General features: G+C 38.1%; 1 protein-coding gene across 3 annotated transcripts in view; it reads left to right on the top strand.

Annotated features, from left to right (window-relative positions):
* Positions 1-22530, top strand: part of plekhm3 (pleckstrin homology domain containing, family M, member 3) — a 34817-nt gene that overhangs the window by 5332 nt on the left and 6955 nt on the right. The window contains exons 3-7 of one of the 3 annotated variants that reach the window (XM_043249269.1): positions 3317-4252; positions 11234-11379; positions 11545-11738; positions 17716-17779; positions 19435-21346. In XM_043249269.1, the coding sequence (XP_043105204.1) occupies positions 3317-4252; positions 11234-11379; positions 11545-11738; positions 17716-17779; positions 19435-19611 (1517 nt within the window). In that variant the 3' untranslated portion in view covers positions 19612-21346. Of the gene's footprint in view, positions 1-3316; positions 4253-11233; positions 11380-11544; positions 11739-17715; positions 17780-19434; positions 21347-22530 lie in introns of those variants that run through there. The other 2 variants (XM_043249270.1, XM_043249268.1) reach the window with 2 other exon arrangements.

Raw genomic sequence — 22530 nt, 5'->3', positions numbered from 1 at the left:
CACATTTTATCTGTAGCATTTAACTGTTCACCCTTTGTAATAGACTATTAAAGCTTTCAGAAGTCAGTAAGATTGTTTTTTTGCAAGGATGGAGTAAATCAATAAAAGTGGCAGTAAATACATTAATAATGCTACAATAGATCACTGTTTTATATAAATTAACATTATATTAAAGCAATACTGACAAAAAAGTTTAACATGGTCCCTATAAACTTATTGAACAGCACATCATTTTTACAATTGATGATAACAAGAAATGTTTCTTGAACAAATCAGTATTCTAGAATGTTGTCATGTAATGTACTGAAGATCATGTACCAGCGATAGCTACTGAAATTTTAGCTTTGCCATCATAGCAATAAATCAATAACATACAGTAATAATATTTTATAATGTTGCTGTTTTAAATGTATTTTTCATCACATAAATTCATCCTTGGTATCATCATCATTCCTATTTAAAAACATAAAAATTATTTCAACGGTAGTGTGATTTCAATATTTGGCCCAAAATGTCAAAGGTTGTCAGATTTAAATTTATTTCGTTGTGGTCTGTGACGGTCAGTACAACAAAACCTACTAGTTGTCTTTAATTGAAGTGCAAAGTGAGTAGTGATTATACTCAGCTTTCAGCTGTATTCATGATGTCATGTTATGATCTGACTCTTCCCTGAATGCTGCTTTCTTTCTCTGATTACAGTAGGTATAAATTTGTGCCTACTCATTTGCATGTTTATTGGAGTTTAAGCAGTACAATTTTATTGTTAGTTGAATACAGGTCTGAAATTAGATTTATGCTGTAATCATACTGCATCTCACTGAAGAAAATTGCAGGGTTTATAAATAAAAGAATAAGGAGTCAATCACGGTTGCTCAGTTGTCTAGGACAGTTTTGTCGAACTGAACCAAATTAAGCACCATGTATGTTTTTAGGTTGTATATTTTATATATTTTTTTTGTTTGATCAGTTAGTCGGTTTAAGCGACAGTGGCAAAACTGAATTTTCAGCAGCCATTACTTAAAATACTCAAGAAACTTTGTGTATTTCTGTTGAGGTATGGGGTAGGATTACAAAAGTACTAACAAAGAACCAAAATGTTATGCAAGCTAATAAATAACCAGTTAATAGTGAGGATTCGTCCCTAAACTAAAGTGTTTCCCTTCATTGGCTTATTAATTTTAACGCATTTAAATAAAATTTAAATGCATTTTTTCTTAAAAAATAAACTTACTCACTACAAACGTTTTGAATGCTAGCATATGTTTAGAACTTGTTTACTTATGTTTTATATAAAAAAGTCCCATTACACTTTAGTAGTTTGGCCTTTGGCCAGTTGGCTTTCACTGAGCTTCATTCTGACCCGCTGTTTGCACTGTGTGATTTTTTACTTTTCTGCTCATGTATTGAGGCATCACTGAGGACTGTTTCCCTCATGCCCATTCATGAGTGGTAGCACTACTAATACTGGTTTTATGTGCCATGTCTGTCTCAAATGGTCTTTTAGTCACTTGCAAATGAAAAGGTCTTAGAAAGGTTCAGGCTCTGCAGGCGGACTGGCCTTCCACCAGCTCTCTAATTGGGTCATGTCAGCACGCCTCATGTCCTCTCTGCCGTGAAATTAGTAGTGACTCTTTTCATAGCTGCAAGCTATGCACCTTTGAAGACCTCAGAGTGCAAGGAGCCCCTAAACATCCACAACAACACTCCAGATTGCACATCATCTGTAGTAGCTTTTGCTGCCTACCCAAGTGAACCCAACCCTTAGAGCTCACAGCTTATCGGCACGAGAGGGAGGGACTGTCCATTATAAGTTACAGATGTATAGGAAGGTGCAGTTTTGAGTGGTACATTAGAGATAAGACTTAAAGAAAACAATACAGAGGCATTTGCTTTTAATTTACCCTCCTCCTGGCCTCTGTCTGTTTCTTTGGGTCTGGCCGGGCACAGATGCCCGGGGCACCCAGCAAGTTCTTGAGGGCTGAGAGGAAAATGGGCAGTTTCCAGTCAAGGAAGTGTAAGGATGAGGGGTGTTGTGGACCAAGAGAGGAAAAGAGATAAAGGAGGGAGTATGTTGAAGAAATGGACAGAGAAAGGAAGGACTGAAAAGGAGTGCCAAAGATTAGGGGTCACTCTTTGCCATTTTGTTTGCACAGCAGCCTGACACACAATAATGTTTCTTCCTGTTTTAAGGTGGCTGAATAGGCTGCTATCACACAGCACAATAGCATCCATCACAGATGATGTGAACATCTCTCACACAGGGCTTTAGACTAACCTGGTGCCAGCAAATTCTGCAAAAGGAGGTAGTGGTAGTAAGGGCACGATGGGCATATAAAATGAAAAATGTAACTGATATATAGCAATATTCAGATAGGAAATTTTTTCTAGTTGCTGAGGTGTTTCACGCACCATACTTTTAATGATAAAGTGTGTATATGTGTATAATTCTAATATATATTAGCTGAAGTCCACAGAGAAATGTAATTTTGATGTAAAATGTAGTTTTCTATAATTCTTCTCATTTACTTGGGCTAAAAAAGAATAACCTTTCTTTCCTGAAGTCCTCTGAGAAATGTCATCTTCTCTTAAAAAAAAAAAAAAAAAAATGTAATACTGGTTCTCATTTATTCCTTTTTGCTGGTTTTGGTAAATATCTACAATTTTTAGTCTTTACCATAGTCCTCTGTGAAATGTAATCCTCTGTTGTTGTTTTCTCCTCCTTTATTTAGTTTTTTTTTTTTTTTGCCAATTATCTAAAATTATATTTATTTAAAGTCTCTATGGATCCTGAAAGCAATGTGTTAAAATCTTTTTTTTCTTCTGTAATTCTTCTCATAATTTATTTTGAGATAAATACTATTTTTATATATATATATATATATATATATATATATATATATATATATATATATATATATATATATATTTTATTTATTTATTTATTTTTTTGGTGGTGGTGTGGTAAAATTTTTTTATTATTATTTTTTTTTTTTGCTAAAGACCTCTGAGAAATGTAATCCACAGAGAGCAGTTGTTAGTTAAAGAATGTTGGCATTCCCTTCAGCATAAAAGGAAAATCAAATCAGAAAGTAGAGTTATTGTACAAACAAGTACTTGATCCACAATATTTTCTTCCAATTTTCCTGTGCAATTACAGTTCTCGTTTTTGCTATTAGCTTGACATGGTGTAGCCAAAGGCCATGGTAATCATATTTACAGTTATTTAATCCATTATAAACTTTTTTTTTTTTTCTCAGACACTATTATTCTGTAGTTTGTTATTCAAGGTGCTGTTTCTGTCTTTTTTCTTTTTTAGCTCATAAGGAAAGCAGCCCTAGCCTGGTGAAACAGGGAATGCTGGAGCAGAGAGAGGGCCCGTGGGGACGTTGGACTACCTGTCATGTGGAGCTTACGCCCTGTGAGTTGCGTCTCTACAGCCTGGACAGCAGCGGCAACCAGCAGCTATGTGCCGCCCTCTCACTGTCCCATTGCCAAGGGGTGAGCGCCCCGCAGCCGCAAGATGGACGTGTACTCCAGGCCGTCTTCTTTAACAGCACCCGTGTGCAGTTACGCGCACCCTGCCAGTGGGAGGCACTGGAGTGGCGTAGACTCCTCTGGGAACGTGTCCTGGCTGCCCGTCCAGCCAATCGCAAAGGGGAGCCGGCCCGTGCCAACTCCCCTACCCCTCATGAACCCGATCCAGATGCGGCGACTGTGCCAGCCCCTCGACCTCTGGTACGTCCCACGGCCCTACCACTGTTCACCCAGCACTGTGCTGATGTTCTTAAGGCTGGTCTTCTGCACCAACTCACCGACCTCAATAACTGGAGGGCCTTCACGTTTGTATTAAGCCGCACTGAGCTGCAGGCCTTCCCGACCGAGGGAAGAGGCCCAGTGTCGGAGCCAGTGTTGAGGTACCCACTGGCCTCCTGTCTGGCTGTGCAGCGGGATGATGAAGATGGAGACACCAGCTCCCGCTTCCAGGCAGTCTTCCCTGAGGATGTGCTGCGCTTGCGGGCAGAGAGTGAGTCCAAGGCCCAGGACTGGATGGAGGCCTTGCGCACAGCAGTGCCGGCTCAGCGGCCACAGTGCGAGAATAACCAAGTGGTGATAAGGAGTAAGCCTGCCAGGGAGCGACGTCACAGGGAAGCCCAGAGAGCTAAACGACAGTCCGTCACCACTAGCTTTCTCAGCATCCTGACCTGTCTGGCTGTAGAAAAGGGTCTCACTGCTCAGAGCTTCAGATGTGCAGGTGACTGCCTTTTTATGGTGCACTTTTTTAGAATTGGCTTCCTTATCAGTACAATTGTCAGTTTGGAACTGTTGCCTTTGCTTATTGCATGTTCATTTAAAGGAATAGTTCACCCAAAAATTTGAATTCTGTCATCATTTACTCACTCTTGAGTACTTCCAAATCTGTATGAAATTCCTTGTTTTACCAAATACAAATGAAGATATTTTAAAGAAAGTTTGTAGCCAGGCTGTTTTGGGTCACCATCGACTTCTATGCTATTTTTTTTCGTACTATGGAAGTCAATGGAGACCCAAAACAACTGGCTTACAAACTTTATTCAAAACATCTTCCTTTGTGTTTGGCAGAACAAAGAAAAATGTGGCACAAATAAGCCTGCATATTGCGTTAATTAGTCTTGATCACAATATTCTCTTTTTCGGGCTCATATGTGACGCTTGATGAGAAATTAAAGTCAATTAACAGACCAATAAATCTGCGTAGAAATCTCAGTAGCTTTACATTAATTGAGGTCAGTGTGCGATAATAACATCAAAGACGCAGTAGACAATTCAAAAAGGTAATCACAATTAAAATGTTTTTGTATTTTTAGAATTATGTATATTTGTAATCGGTAAACTGATTATTGTCATATTTTTTGAATAATACAGTGGATGCAATTAATAATTTTACAAGAATATTGTAGATTTTTTACATTAAAATTGTGAAATTCTTTATCTGTACTGGTCATTAATTGACTTTTTTTTTTTTTATTAAGTGATTTATCAGTTTCTCAATTGAATATCACATTTGGCCCCTATAATAAGTGCTCTATTTAATCATGTGATTAGAAACCCTTCCGCTCAAATACAGTGGTCACAAGACATGTTCAAGATACGTGTTCATACCAGGTTTAAACACCACTTATGGTTGGAGCATTCGTAACAAATGTATAAATAGGGCTATTATGTTAATACTGGTTCATTGCTCTTACATTTTTTATTGAAGTGTATTTTAGAATGCAGTAATTTTTTTTTTTTTGTGATCTGGATTTTTGACATTACAGATTTAAGGCTGCCAGCTTACATTGCCTTCTTAAATTTGATCTTTGCTATTCGAAAAGGCCATGTCTGTTTGAACTTCAGCCTTCCCCCATGAGTCAGAAAAGCTCACTCAGCCCCCAAAGAAATAAACGTTCCACTCACTAAAGAATTGTTTCAGACCAAATGCCACATTTTTTAACACATGCCACATGATCTGAACAAACAAGCAACTATTATACAAAGACAACCCTCAACATAGGTCTGTAATTTGGCATCTGTCATCTCTCCATTCCAAATACTGCTTAATTATGTTTATTTTGATATCTTTGGCTTTGCTGTGGTTTCCTTCAAAGGTCAGGTAGATATCTGAGCCCTTATAGTTTTGTAAGTTTATATATCAGGATAAGTCTATCACTTTCTGTCTCTGGTGTGAAATTTCCACCTTTTAAGTGGATATGAGTGAAACGCTTTCTTGCTCGGTTGTAACAACCAGCTTTTTAATGCAGGACATTTGAAAGCCTCACCAAACAAGGACAGCAGGCACCTGACTATAATTGGCCCATATAAAGTGGAAAAAATCCCCTTTTAGAATCAAAGGCTCCCTGGATGCTGCGATCTGTGCGGAAGCTAATTGTTTGATTCGGGGCCACGAAAGAGATTTTTTTGAATGGGACGTGTCGGTCTAAAAGAACAGAACAGCTGGGTACATCCCTGTGCTCGGAACTCCCTCTCTCTCTTTCTCTCTCTCGCTATAGTTTATATAACCTCCAAAAAACATTTACGAGCATTTCTTTTTATTTTTTCCAAAAAAATTTAATTAAATTAAGATATGAAAATTTTTTGTACATTTTTACAAATTGTAAAGAAAATGCTTCTAAGGGAAGACAAATCTAGATATGAAGTAGTTATAATAATTATTCTTTTGTTTTCTTTTCATCTGTTTTCATTTAGTTTAAATGACTTAATGGTAAATTACTCTCGCAGATGCATCTCTCTCAGACCCTAAGCCACATCAAAAACGTGACATGAAAAGGGCCAGTCAAAACATGTTGGGAACTTACTCCTTAAACAGGCTACTGACATAGCCTAATAATATATTTAAGAAATGTGCCTGTGACTAGAAGTGTTTTGTTGTCTGTTCTATTCTATGACTGATTCTAAAATGTGTCCTGTGTATATGTGCTATAAAAGGACTGGATCTAGTGTGGGAGGGAGCAACTCATCCAATTGCAGGGTAGATGCAAAGGACAACAGATCTAGGCTCAGTGGGCTGATGGTTAAAAGTGGTAGTGGCTCTTCAGTATGAGGGGATGTTGGAGTTTTGTCTCATTACTGTTGCAGTCTTTTATTATGGCCTGTTTTGTTCTCTGTCATTTGTTCACTTCGCAATACCTCTTGGCCTCAGTTTTTCTGGATTCACAAAAGGTTTTGTCAGCTAACTCAAGTCTTATGTGGGGGTTACTGAAAGGGGTGGCATTGCATTCACATTGCGTAAAGATGAACTGGAGATGCTACAGAGGGGAAGAAAAAACTACTGAAATGCAATAAAAAAGAAGGAACTTTAGTCCCTGCCTCAATTTGAATATATACATATTTCAAAATTATACCCTCTGTCATTTAGATATTTTAGTGAATGTGTGTAACCAAACACCATGGGGAAGATTACAAAAGGTCAGTGGGACATTCATAGTTTTCATCCACAATAACTTAAATTGTGTTCTGAAGATTAACAAAGCTTTGCAACAAACAAACGGGTTTGCAGCGGGGTAAGTGATTAATGACAAAATCATTTTGGGGTGGAGTAACCCTTTAAATAGTTACACTTTGGATATGTTGGGTTTGGTTAGTTTGAACTCGATCCCAGTTGTCCAGTTCACTCTAGATCGTCTCTCATCAAAACACTGCTGATCAGCACTTAATGAGCAAACTTTATTCAAATCATTAGGCCAACAGAATAACAGACCTTTGTTTATGAGGGTCATGCATGCCATTCATTTGAAGCAGAAGCAAAGACCATCCTCTTTCCTCCTCTCTCAAGCACACACACACACACACACCCTTTCTCAAGCCAAATCACGTAGTTTGCTTGAACCCAGCTTGGGTTTTTTTCCACACACTTCCACTAAAGTACCCTGTAGAGCATACAAGGACAGCAGATCAAATGGGAAGATCCAGCTGTAGGTGGGAAAAGAGGGAGTGTAGGGTCAGGTGGAGAGAATGGGGTCCAAGGGACTGCTGTTTACATCAAAAAGATGGGCAGTGCATCTGTCCCAAGCAAACACATGTGTGAACACACTTACGCACGCACAACCTTATGCCATCTTTTTTTTTTTTGAAGTGGATGTCAGCTTGAATAGGGGACATCAAAGCTGGGGCCTTGTCGTCTTTCACGCTTATGGAGCCACAAAGCCCCACCCTGGGGTTCTTGTCCCGTGGAACTCGGCGGGCTGCTTGAAAGTGGCGCGAGTCGTAGCCTTTGCAGCAAGAAAACAGAGAGACCTTCTCACACTGAAGGACTGAACACCTCCTTTGGAGCCATAACGTCTATTCTGCTAGAAAACCATTGTGCAGGTGGCACCTCAGAGCTCCCCGCTTCACCTTTCTTTTTCCTGCAAATAGTTGCCATTTTAGGGCAACAGGGTGCTACTGAAAATGAAAGAGGGGAATCTTGCAGACAGTCACGGAGTGAACACATCAAAAGCCTCTTGTTTGGCACAGTTCCCTGTCTTTCCCACAGTCCCAGGTTGGCCCCAATTTTTTGTGCAAGGAACATGCCGTTCCCCTGCACTTATGCTTGGCTATGAGATTGGGAAATGTTGAGAACTGTATTCACTTGTAATTGAATGAGCATCACATGTGTTAACAGCAAAAAAGCAGTTCCAACCTGCTGTTATCGGGGGCTACAATTGGCTCAGAGTGGCTCACCGTACCCTCAACTTGGGGGTATTTTCTGAGCTGTCTGTCTGTGATGTGCAAACTTGCACCTTGTGTGTTTGAATGTATGTGGGAACTCATGCATGGGGCTGTGCTTTACTGGCACAGGCTGTGATGTCCACAATACACAGAACCTGCGGTTTCTAAGTGGCCAGCTCCTTCCCAGAAGTGACGTGCTCTCTGGCCGCTGTCCAGGCTTGATGGAAATATATCAGATGTTTTTTTTTTGTTTTTCTTTTCATACAGATAATCTTAGTCTGTGGCTCTTACGGACATAATTGTTTTGGAATATGCATTAAAAGCTCATTCAAGTAGGACTAATGTGATGTCATTAATGATTTCAAGTGATATTTGCTGATTTGGTTGGACAGACCTAGTTTTCCAGTGTCGTTTAGCATTCCAGTTATTAAGCATGTTTAATCAAAATGTTGTTTATTCTATTGCAAACTGTTTTTTTTATCATGCTGTTTTAATGAATAATCCTAAAAATATTTGTAGTGTAAATATTTTTACAGTTTACTTGAATATTCTTCTGGTTATTTACCTACAGTGGCTTATGAATCGGAAGTTTTGTATATTCAAAGAAAATCAGGCTACACTTGCCTCTGAAAGGCAGAGATGTTGCACAGTGTGTTATTTAGTCCTTTAAAAATTACTTTTACTGGTGTTAGTCTCCAGTGTGCCGACAAACGGACATTACGAGTTTGAATCCTCACTTAGCTTCCTGTCTGCTCCACACTGTCCTATCATTAAAAACAGTTTTAAATATTGTATCATAATATAGATAAAGACTGTAGTTCATCTTCTAACTCAAATGCGAGCTTTGTTGTCCATATATTCTCGTTTTCATTCCAGAGTATGAGACATATGTGAGCTATAAGCTGCCGATTCTTCTATGATGTTATACAGAAACTATGCTTTGGAAGCCAACTGAATGCATGCAAACATTGCCGTCACTTTTTTTTCAGTGTTTCTCCTTCTAATTTTTGCACAATTTTTGTTTTTCTTATGCTGAAAAGCATGGCCTAAACTAGCTCTCTCTTAATAACAGTTTTTGTAGCATGAGCGCTATACAACGATGTACTATTTTTGGAAAAGGGTGGTATTTGTGGGTTTACGCTCTGCATGTATGCTGATTACAAGGCAGCTCTGACACACGACACCCTGCTGCATGGTCTGTGGTTCAGCCCAAATATCAGGCACCCATCAGCTGTGGCATGGGGGACACCACCTCTGACTTTTTATAGTCTGGGGTCCCTGCCCCTAAAAACCTCAAGTTTACATTGGCAGCACAGTGCAGCGCATGATGTTAGCGCCTAACCTCAGATAGAACAACCCATTACGTATTGGTTTGGAAATGGAATAGAGTGAATTTTCTTTTCTTGGACCAAAATGGCAGTATTTCTTGGCGAAATATTGTGCAAGTGTCTTGTTCACAAAATAACATTTGCCCTGTTTTTTTTTGTTTGTTTGTTTTTTTTATGTACATTATTCATCTAAAATAGTTCTCCTTCACAATTTCTTAAGGCAGCACAACAATGTTGGAGGGCAAACATAATGTTATTGTCATCATCAAACTATTTTTTTTTATTTTAAGACCTGCCAAGGGCCAGATTTTTTTTTTTTATGTCCTGATACAGCAAACCACAGCATACATTAGGGTGTTCTAACTTTTTTCACATGACCGTACGTATATATATATATATATATATATATATATATATATATATATATATATATATATATATTCTTGCAAGGAGGTTTACATATTACTGCTGTTTTTTGGGGGTGGTTTTTGTAATTCGTTATTTATACTTATTTTATTAATTTATTTTAGATTCGATTACAATATTAAAAATTTAATGAATTTAGGGTAATGGCATTGTGACTATAAACTGAATTGCAATATAATGTAGTTCACTTTGAATTACTTTAGTTATTTTGTAGTTTCCAAGCTCAACAGCATTTGTTCACTGTAATTTGTATGCAAAGAACAGTTTGAACATTTTGCTAAACATTTCCTTTTAAAATGCGCCAACATGTAATGTTTGAGGCTGAGTGCATGATGACAGAACTGTCCTTTATTGGTGAGCTAACCGTTTTGAAGCTGATGCTAAATGATGTAATTTTCCTTGCATTCAGGGATGCACGTACATCATCTCTGTTTTCAGCTTGGCCCTTTTCAGCCAGTTAACAGTACATCAGAAATAGACCTACAGCGTAGCCTGTAAACACTGTAATCAGTGTCTCCCTCTGCAGATATTTGTAGCGATAACATTCTGCATCCCTCCTTTGGAGACTGTGTTTTCTGGCTTGTTTTTGTCCTCTCTATCCTACCTCCCATCTTGTCCACATTTCTTCTTCTCCCTATGAAGTGTATAGCTGCCGCTACGCTCCACCGAAAAGATTGTACAAGTCTATATCCGTCTGTGCCTGTTCCTTTCATTCTCTCTTTTTATTCTTTGAACGTCCACACTGTCCCTGCTCTGGTTCCTCCAGATGGTTAGGATAAGGGACACCTGCCATGTTCACAATCACCTGTTTTGGTTCCTTTGGGATAAGCCCTTTGCTGGAGTGCCACCTAAACTGTTTGAAGACATCTTGAACAACGAAAGACAAAGCAATGCACTTTCAGGAGATATCTTGTATTAAATGTGCTCAGTATGAAGGCCTGTTCAGTACTAAGAAGCATTTAGGTTCTTTCTGTTGTTTCTGGAAGGGTAAAAAAACTGCACACTGACTTTTGTGCAGTATAAAAGCATTTTAAATCCTCTGGATCATCTGAAATATTTATCTTTGTTTAGCCAGTGTTGCGTAGTAAACCTTGACATATCAGTACACAACCCAGACAGATTGCTCACCTTCTGCTAATGATTGTCAAATTTTAACAGGGTCGTGGCCTCATCAGTAGATTAGGTGGTCATTATGGTTGTCTTTAACCCAGAGTTGATCTCTCCTGTCCCAGGTTTGATTTGTGTTGGTTGAGGTTCTGCCTTTTTTATTGTTGCTTTGTTTATCCATTCAGGATGCCAGAGGCCAGTGGGTCTGTCACGGTGCAAGGCCAAAGTTTGCTCTTACAGCGGCTGGTACTACTGCCCAAGTTGTCACCAGGACAACCTCTTCCTCATACCTGCACGTCTACTGCACAATTGGGACACTCATAAACACAAGGTATGTGTATCCAATCCATATCTTCAGTATTATTATTATTTCCAAGTTTACATGGTGCAGCTGAGTTTAGAAATCAGTTTTGAATTCACCACCTGACAAAAGAAACCAGGTATCCAAAAAAAGCTGAACGTTATGCTAATTGACAACACTGTTTTTGTGGCTCAGGTGTCAAAACAAGCAAAGGAGTTTCTGGAGTTTGTTTATGAGGAGCCCCTGTTAGACGTCCAGCAGTTGAACCCATGTCTGTATGAGCATTGCGAGGCATTGGCAGCCATTCTTAAATTGAGACAGCAGCTCCAGTCTCTCAGGGCTTACCTCTTCAGCTGCCGGGCCACAGTGGCAGAAGACCTCCGCCGCAGGTGAGCGATGCCAAAGAGTATGGACAGGAAAGATATGGAAAGTAAAGGTCACACTGAGTCTTTACATGTATATAATGTATTTATGTGTGTGTGTATATATATGTATACACACACACACACACACACACACACACACACACATCAGCTTGTGCTGGGTTTCAACTAATGGCATTTTGCTTTATTAACCAACCACTGTATGTAGCCAACCAGAATTATTGATTATTGTCAGTTACTACAGTGGTCAACCAGTAATGATGTTTCAGTTGGTAATGTGGCTATATTGTGATGTTACATGATTTAATGATAGTATGTCATGTATTTAAAATGCCTGAGGTTAAATGAGTTTGAAATTTATCTAAAATTTGACCAATATAAATTTTCTTTTCTTACCTATTTAAAAGAGGTTTTAGTAACTTGAATCTTACACAAGTTTATTCAAATTTACTTTGGCTTATTACTGTGTCAAAGGAATATATTAAAATACAAGAGCAAAGCTCAATTGGTAGAGTAGAAGTAACAAGTTGTTTAATCGTGTGATTTTTATTTATTTTTTTCTTTTGTTAAGGGCCAACTTAAGAGATTGTATTGTTGTTAGTTACACTAAAACAGTTGAGGTTATTAAGTCAGTAAGATAAAGTAAGTTCAGAAATATTTAATTGATATATAATTGATTTATGAGTGTAAATATTTCCTAGTTGTAGTAGTCAAGTGATTCTGATTACAGTGTTTGATTTTAGGCCAGCAGGGACACGCACTTTTCCTCTTCCATCTGCTTTGCAGATTTGTAAAATGGGACTAGAAGTTAATATATTGCGGAACAACATAAATATTTGTGAAGTCTTGGATTGCACATAAAGTAGTGGATGACTGCCTTTGGTTGCATTTGGTTTGTTACCTTGCCAGTAAGTACAGAGGGAGCTTGGTTGCAATATATGTATTAAGCGTGTAGCACTAACAAAGTATGAATTTGAAAAAGCCATTTTAAGGAATGCATTTGGTTGCTGGGGATAGGGTCCTTAAGCTGATCTTTAGTAGATTCCTAAGGGCCAGGTTCAGCGGGAATGTGAAGGAGCTGTGTTTATGTGAAGGTTTCGGCACTAAAAGGCTTGTCTATGTGATGAATGCTTCATGCTCTTTCCAGGGTCAGTGTGGAGACCACAAAATTGTGCTAAGATGCTTTAAACATTCACACCATGAGAGACGAAAGCTTGTACAGCTCCGTGATGAAATATTACATACTGGAAAGCTACCTCCAGCTCTTCCACAAAAAATGGCTCACGTTCTTTTGTATTGACAGTTAATCATTAGAACAGGACAACTGTTTACTTAATTTAGGGATAAGTGGAAGTTTAAAAAGAGAGAAGTTTCAAATGTTCACACAAAAATGTATGTTTTGTGATAATTTACTCACCCTTTTGTCATTTTAAGTCTGTTTTACAGTCTTGTGTATATAATCCATGTGTGTGTGCCCATACAATGCAAGACAGTGGGTTCGAAACAACATTGGACCCTATTGTGTTACACAAAAGAAATTTAGTCATGCATGCGGTTGAATATATTATCACAAATGTTTCATTTTTGGGTAAACTGAGGGGAAATGCAGTTTATTTCTCCTAATGTCCATTAAACACATCCTTGGATTGACAATGAAAACTCTTTTTGTGGTAAACTTTCCATCTTTTTCTATTGAAATAAAGTATGGCAGACCAAAAAACATAAAAATAAAAAAAACTTCAGATGTTGACTTAATGGTGTTGCTAATGCACTCTTAGCTACACGTTCAGAACACTGTTTGTTGTTTGAATCACTGAATTATTGAATGGTCCAGTACCCTTTCCTATGTATTGGCTCCTTTGAACTCCATGGTGACGTAGAAGCGGGATGGCCGTTTGAAGTGCAGACGTGAGGGCTCTAGCAAAGGGAACCTCAGTTTGAACTGAATATCCTCTCCAAGGTTCATCTCCTTGGAGCGGTCCCAGCTGCCTACTGAGCGGTGACTTTATCTGGCCGCTGTGTTTACGGGGTGCAGCAGCGGTGACCCTAGCGGGAGGCAGAGCTAGAGGGCTAGTGTTTATGGCCAGGCTATTAGCAGGCATCAGGCTAATGCTTCGCTTTTCCAAACAGTGTAGGATTGATGAGGGCGGTGGCGCTAAAATATTACCTTAGCCATTCATTGCTTAGCTGGGACACTCATCAGCAGTTGTGAAGAGGCCCACAAGTGTTTACACTAAGCCACAGAGAGAAGGGGGAGAACTGTCACAGTCCACACCGTTGAGCCTGATCTAATGCACCTCACTGATTCACAGGGGCATCCATACGCAGGCTTACTACCTTTGTCTGTACTTTTCATTAGGTTTCCCTCATGTCTGGGCTTGGGAAATAAGATCCCGTTTTGAAATACGATGCTATTCAATGAAACTGTTCTGTCGCCACTTGATCTGCAGTTTGAAACATAAAACATAACCAGTGTAGTCCATTTCTAGAACTATTATGAGCCAGATTTTTTTATTAAATCATAAGCGAACAGTGTGAACAGCGCATTTCAGTTGTTGAGTGAACTGTTCTTACGAATCGGTCCTTTTTGGTAAATCAAAACCACACAGGACAGCCAGTGTAGGTCAGGTGGTTCCTGAATGAATGTTTTTAGCGAGTCTTTTTAATGAATCAAACACATACACCTTACTGTGTTTTTTAGTGCTTAAAGGTCCTAGCACACTGATTTGAGACTTGGTGTGCAAAGATCTTAAGACTTGTGACACAAAAAGGCCTAGTTTATCCAAAAATGAACAATCTGTCATAATTTACTCACCCTATATTTATTATTTCTGAATAATTTAATTAAATATGGTATTGTTGGTGGTGAGAGTATTGTTTTTTTAATGCTTAAGAAGTGCTTTATTGCTTATTCAAAAATGTTAATTCTGGAATATTATTACAATTTAAAATAGCCATTTTATATTGCAATATTTGTAATGTCAGTTATTCATGTGTTGGCAAAGCAGATTACACCAGTCTTCTTTTTCACGTCATCAGAAATCATTCTTATATACTAATTACTAGGTTTGTTTATAAACAATAGAAATAATCTATAGCTTTTGAACAGTAGTGCATATAGTTATTATATTGACGGTTATTATATTCCCATAGAATTCTGTTCTGTTGTTGAAATACTTTGCAGTTTAAAATGTGCACGACTGAGCAACCGCTACAACTTACTTAAAAATCGTGCCTCCAAACTTTTCTTCTTTGTCTGCTTTTGACCAATCACACACAGAAGCATATGCTACAGTTTCTCTGCCTTAAAAGATTACCTATCCACAGGCAGTCAAGAGAGAAGAGCAAAATCAACATACAATCTCTCGCTTGTGTGCTTGCCACCCTCTGATTACTGTGGCTGGATTTGGTTCTCTTTTGTTCGACAACAACCCCCATATCGCTTGGTTACCATCGCTGTAAACACTTATATGTATTTACCCTGAGAAAGGACAAAAGACATAGACATGGAGCTCTGCCATGAGCAGAGATGAATTTATGCTCGAGGAGATAGAAAGCCAAAAGATAGACTGTCACCATAACCAGAAGTAAATGAACACCCGGAGAGACCCAGGTTTCTTTTCACACACTGTCCTGACTTGAACAAGCTTGACAATGGCAGGCAAATCAGCGTAACAACACATCCGCAGGGATTAAGTTAGGATTTCATCTTGTCATACAGAAGATAGCGCATTAGACCATGGAATCTTGTCAATGCAATATCTTTTCTTTGTCAGCCTTCCTAAGATGTTCAGTAATACCTCACTTGTTATATCAGATTTGTGGGTATGTAAAGATTTGAGCTCTGTGGTTTGCAGGCTCTTCATATCTCTGTAAGGCCTCAGATCTGTCAGGTGTGATCTATAAACAGTTTAGTGTAAAACTTTATTATTAAAATAATGGGTTACATTTATTTTAATTGAAATAAATCTGGTTAAGGATTCCTCTTATCTATTCTGATTCTTTAATAGTCTCATTAATGGTTCTTTTAGAACTTTGAAGTACTAAAGCTAAATTAATAATTAAGGGAAAACTCAATCCTATTGCTTAATTATGAGATTTGTTTGATAATAAATACATTTAAAGATGTCTTGAAGCATTCAGCTATGTTGATTCATTAAAGATTCATCTAGTATGTAGGAATCTACATTGTTTACACTGTTTTATGATTCACTAGAATGGTTCATGAGAATCAGTTGTTTGGGAATTAAACAACTTTTGTCACACTGTATTATTTTCATTCACTAAAATGCTCTTAGGTTTAGTAGATTTAGTAGTGATGTTTTCATTTGGTTGCTTTTTAAATGAAAACAAATCTTTCTTTTTCATTAATAAAATTTTCTGAGAACTGCACAACATTGTCAAGACAGCAAATTTGCATTCAATTTTTGGGTTTTGATGCATATATCTCTTATACCTCAAACAATGTGTGACAGCTCTTGATAAAGTACCATTTTTGAAATGCCTTACATCAAACACCTAATAAAGCAGCTGTCATCAGCTCTATTTGCACTAATGACACCTGCTGCAACTCTTGTCTGCTGGCCCTTAAGCTTTCCATAAACAAATGAAAAGAGATTTCATCCCCATCTCAGTAAACATCCCACCCCCTGCCTCCGTGCCTCAGTTTAGACTTAGATTAGCACCGTAATGATGGCTTGGCCTAATGAGGCCTGAGGGACGAGCTGTGAATGGGGCTGTCTGGAGTACCGCCATGCTTCTCTTCAGCCAGCAATGAGATTATGGCAGTGAATGAGAAAAATGGAGACCCACCACAATCCCCAAAGCTGAAAATTGAAGCGATATCCAGTGATGCGCACATCCAAGTGGGGCACATGCATCAATACAAACTATTTTAAATCATATGTGACTTACATATATAACATAATAGCTACATTTACTCCTAAATGCCCCATTATAGCTCAAAACTACTCAGCATACTTTCTTCCAATGTCATAATGCCATAAATTTCCTCTCTCCTGTCTCTTTGCTGTGTTTGTGGCCTGCAAGTCTGTCTCTAATTGCCAACATCTGTCTGACGGGTTGCTAATGATGGGCCCAAGCCACCGAGGAAGCGGAGTGGATGAACTATTAGTGGGCAGGAGTAAAGATGCACTGGTTTCCAGTGCCAGACTACTTAATCGATCCAATTTTCCAGCCTTTTGTGGTTTCAAAAAAAAAAAAAAAAAAAAAAAAAAAAAAAAAAAGTCCTGTTCAAATGGCCAGCTATAGTGTCTACACTAACAGCATTGTGTCTGAATGGAGATGCAAAAAAATCAATTCAATGAGGATCATTTCATTAGAGGGATTCATCTGTTCTGTTTGCTTAGTTGTCAGTGGATATTACGGGCTAACTAGTGGTGTGGTAACAGAAGGTAGATAACTCACAGTTTTTGGTTTCATTTTCTTCTCGTAACAACTCATCCTCTCTTTCTCGTCATCACGCAGTATGGCTGTTGCTTTCCTAGTCCCCTCTTTTCTGGATAATTCTGTGGGCCCTTGAGTTTGTAATGTGAGCAAGCGTGGGTGAATGAGAGAGGGAAAGAGCGAGTGTAGGCTCATGGGAGGAGAGAGGTGAAGAGGGCCATAATAGCCAGCCAGATGGAGAGAGAGAGACAGAGCCGCCCCACTTCACCCATAATAAGGGGTAGTGCTTTTAAATGCCTATTTTACAGCCTTTTTCCAATTCAATTGAATTAACCCCCATTTTCAAGCAATTTGGACACATGTTGTCATGGTTACAGAGGTGGGATGATGGGATACTAGCGTTCCACCTGAAATAGATCTGTATGTGTATATATGTGCAGGCACACATATACATATTTTTTTTATGTTTACAGATATGTGCAGGCTCAATTATTGGATTTAGGTTGTATGCATATTCTTTTCATGCTAATGTGATTTTTATTTTATATCATTTAATTTTTTTTTTCTGTTTCTGCAGGATCTTTCCGAGAGAATACCTGCTACAGCATGTGCACCTCTACTCGTTGGCAGACCTACAGCAGGTAATTTTATCTCTTTCCTCTCCATCTCAGGTTTTCTTTATATATGTACACATAAGTATAAGCTCACATGCATCTTTTTCATGCTTATTGCATGCTGCATGCCACGTGAGAAATCTATAAAATTCTGCTGAATGAAGTAAAATACTGTAAAAGATGATACCTGCTGATTTGAAAGTGTGCAAATTGAACAGAGATTACTTGAGCAGTTTTGTAGGATGTAGGATGAAGTTGAAATGTCATTGAACTAAATAAAAATATAAAGTCAAATGACATTCACAAGCAAATATCATTCATTTCAATTCACACAGGTAACCTCATCATTACAGTAACAATATGGTCTAATAATTGTTTATAATAATTTTTTTTCTTTCCAAGTCTTAAATTTTATTGTTAATTATTTTTAAAGAAATAATTTAATTCAGCGAGGGTATCATAAACTGACCAGTAAAAAAAAAAGGTAAAAGTGGTAATATTTACTTCTTTTTTTTTTTTTGAGTAACAGCTGCTGAAAAATCACAGAAAAAATTACAATGTAAAATTATTTACAGTATTTTTAATTAAATAAATGCATTACTCTTGGTGGGAATAAGAGACTTCTTTAAAAAAATAAAACAAATGGTTGACAGCCATGACATTCATGCAATTTAGTGTGACTGATGTGTTAACATCCTTTTCTGGGCCACTGTATGTTCACATTCTTCCTTGCCCCACCTGATTCTGATAAAAGACTTCAGTGCATTCACACACACAGGCACACACCTGTAGCACACATCATCACCATGCGGTCTGTTCAGTGTCATCTGGCAGTGGGAGTTGAGAGGCTGAGAGAGCGAGCCGTGTTTTTCACACCCTTCCTCTCACAGCGCTGATGCTCAAAGAGTCACTGTAGATCTGTGTGGAGCCTCAGTGTCAGTGACACATTAACCTTCTGCTTTCCATTTTCTCTTGTAAATCCATCAGTAATATGTTTTACAGGATTTTTGCAGGTCTCAAAAGGGGTCTTAAATCTAAAGTCTTAAATTCATAAAATCGTGGTATTAAATGTTATCATAAAATAATGTTTTTGTTAGTATTTTTTCTTTAAATCAAGATAAATTTATTTGAGATGCAGAATGAAGATATAATTTTTTTTGTTATATAAACAATTTGCTTTTAAATGCAAGATGTAACTTGGTTGTTTAGAGCCCACTGGGAGATATCAATCCTTTTTTTATAATCATGAATTAATTTTATTTTGGTTAAGTATTCTCAGAAAACATCTTAATTTAAGCTTCATTTGCTCTGAAAAACAAAACAAAAGTACTTAGAAGCATCAGTTTTGTGCAGTGTGATCAGAAGGTACAGTAAAAGTTTTTTTGTTTGTAATTAAAAAGTAATTCGTTGTGTTCTCTTTAGATACTTGTATTCAGAGAACACACTGTGTTGCCTTTCATCTTTTTCTTACATTTTCTTTATTTAGTCTTAAGAAGCCTTAAATGTGCCTGCATGAAACATGCAGAAATCTTGGTTAAAACTCATACTTTGTTTTTGGCTTATTGCAACACCAAAATTTTAAATAAAACAAAAATTAAGAAATGTACATGCATCCTTTAAACAACTATATATCATGAATATACGTAACTGTGCTCTCATATCTCTCTCTCTCCTTTCTTTAGCCGCCTGTTATCATGCCTGAATTTTTGTCACTCCTCTGTTTCTTTGGAATGACCCTTGCCCTTATTTTTCTGTTGCTCTCAGAACATCTATTCTCCTGTCCCACATCCCCTCTCCCTTCTGTCTCCTGGTGGGAGTCTGGAGTCCCACTCTGCCCCACGTTCCCCCCACCCAGCTAACTAATTACTGCCATTCAGGAGCAACAGGCAGAAAAACAAAGCGTGACAGTCCTGCCTCTGCTTCAATTCCATTCTATTCTTCCCCAACATCCCATTGCCCGACACTACCTCTCTGACCTTTATTTAAATTTTTTTTTAGGTTCTACATGTCAATTACAGCGTGTTTTTTAATGTATATAATAATTTATAGTAAATTGTATGTATTAATTTACTTTAATTCTGTTAATTAATTCAGCTGCTAAATAAATGTTTAAACCTTTGTAAATACCTTTTTCAGTCTTTTTAACTGAATTGTAATAGGGACGTATTTTTCTCATGGTTTTTGCTCAGTATTGGGTCTGTGTTACTTAAAACAGAGTACAGTGTTACAAACACATCTGGGTGTCAAAAAGTGCGGCATATTTTTTTCTTCTATTCTGTTTATTTTGAACCAGTTGTCTTTGTCGCAACAATTTGGCTCATAGTTGCAGCTTTGAAGTGAAGCGATACTGTTCTCTGTGGTTCTTAAATGCTCTCTGTACTGTCAGTACTTTGTCCCTCTTCTTGTGTACTTCTTATTCATGGCATTCGCCACAAGGCCTTTATGCTCTCTCCCCCACTGCCCCTGTAAGGCCCAAATTTGAGGCATTTCCCATTCACGTCACATTACTTTCTCTTTCAGCTTCTTAATTGGCTTACCTTATTAAGGAGCCATTTTCTTTTAGTGTTGCTGCTTAATGCCGGTTCCTCCACAGCTCTGGAATGTTCGCCCTCCGTGTCAAGGTCACTGAATGCTGAACTATCTCCAGCAAGACTCCAAACACTATAGAGGAAAAACAAATGCTCTTCCCAATTAGTTCAAACAATTAGCACAGAGTTTTGGGAGTTTTCTTTTTTAAAAAATGGCCCGGTTGACCATATTTGTTTGCTCAGAATCCAGCTTTGTTTGGCCACCACCTTTTCTTGATATCTCCACTGGAAGAGTAAGAATAGTTAACCAAGTGCACCAACATGGACACAAGTAGCATTGCTCTTGCCAACAATATGTACATAAATTAGTTGAAAAGACAACATTGATATCCTTGGAATCTGAAGAGAAACGTCATCTTTCAGTGTATTCGTAAAACCAATGTTCTTCAAGGTTTACAACCAAGGCACCTGGTCCACCATGACCAATGTATTCAAATGGTCCATGTGTATGAAGAAAGTTCATGCCGTGTTTCTTGTGCCCACTTCTCACGAGACCCTGGCAGGTCATCTCTCTCTCACTTCCTTGTGCACGCTGGTTGTAATCCTGTTTTGCGAGGCCCTGGCAGGGAGGGTGTTATCCAAACAGAGCTCACACTCTTTTTATCTGTCTAATCTGGGCCCTTTCTCTGCCGTTTAATGGAGCGGGCAAGGACATTAGGGCCAGGGCTGAGGAGGGGATGAAGAAGTAGGCGCTAAACTGTGGTTTTAGGGGATTAAGCAGCTAACGACAAAGCACATGCAAGACAGGAGCAGAAGGTGGGGGGTTTGGGGGGAGTTGATTTGGCAGACGTCACCCATGCCCCCCGCAATAGCCACAAAGATGCTGTTTTTAGTGGGCTACCTGACCTTGAAGCATATGTTTCTTTTTTTCTTGTATAATTTGAATAAAACAATGGCCTGAAAAGGAACATGAGTTTTAGAATTTAAAAGTATTTGATGTCTCCCTTTTGTTTTTAATAAGCACTTCAGCTGCAACTGCATCTAAACATTTAATGTACACTCTTGTTCAAAAGTCTTTAAATTAAGTTTCTTGTTAAACGAAGTAAGCTCAAAATGGCTGCATTTATGTTTAAAATGACAGTAAAAAACAGTAATATGGTAAATTATATATTGAAATGTAATAGTAAAGCTGGCTTTTCAGCTGCCATTACTCTTGTTTAGTTTCACATGATACTTCAGAAATCACTGCTCAAGAAACATGTCTCATTATTACATTTGAAAATATGTGTGCTTGCATGCATACAAAAAAAAATACATATACATATACTTGCATGTGTGTGTATATGCAATACATTTATGGAGTGCAAAGTCTGAGGTACAGACACACAGACCAGCTTGATACAAGTAGTTGTAAATACAAGGTGCAAAAGGGAGGTATAAAGTGGATGCATTATACAGAATATGTACAAAAACGCTTATGCATGATACATATGGTGTACCATGCAAATAGCATTGAGGAATGTGCAAAACCTGCCCTACTATTTAACTGACTTCCCTGAGTTTTAATTACTGTAACTCATTTTAATCAGTTGAACCTGTAGCTGTTCATGCATAAATTCATACTTTCACTACTTTGCCAGTAACTCTTTTTAACAGCCCTCTAGCTCTTCACAGTCTCTCCCGGTCAAGCCTGGTGCAAGCGTACTCACTGTTTCACTCACAGTGCCTGCTAAATTATTGAAATGTTTAATTACTCTCTCTGCCAGCATTGATCAAGGGGAGTATATATCATCTTTACCAAAGAACGGCAAGTGTGCTCACCCCGCCGCTTTGATTGGTGGCTTGCAGCGTTTCCTTAATAGCTTGCTATATTACTCCTCCACATGGGAAAAGGCAGGGTATTGCCTTCATGATTTTCTGTCAGCCCGGTCAGAGAAAAACAGGGGTGTCTGAACTGAAAGCTACTTGATGGATGGATGGTTAAGGGCCCTATGGGTGCCTTTACTGAGAAAGCTTGCCAACAGCATCACCTCTACGTTCAGTGGGCAATAGTCACTGCTTTATAGCAGTGTGGATCTTTCTGCCTTGAGTTCTTCTGGTTTGAGCAGTGCTTTGGTGGAATTTAAAGATTTTTTTCTAATAATAAAATGCTGAAATGGAATATAATGAAAATATTTTTTTATTAATTTAATTTAAGAATTGTTATTTTTTCTTTATCCATTTTCTTTCTATTTCTATAATTGTATTTAA

The sequence above is a fragment of the Puntigrus tetrazona genome, chromosome 9 (assembly GCF_018831695.1).
Source record: "Puntigrus tetrazona isolate hp1 chromosome 9, ASM1883169v1, whole genome shotgun sequence".
Classification (NCBI taxonomy): domain Eukaryota; kingdom Metazoa; phylum Chordata; class Actinopteri; order Cypriniformes; family Cyprinidae; genus Puntigrus; species Puntigrus tetrazona.
Note: the sequence above shows the minus strand (reverse complement) of the source record. Positions and strands in the feature narration are given on the sequence as shown.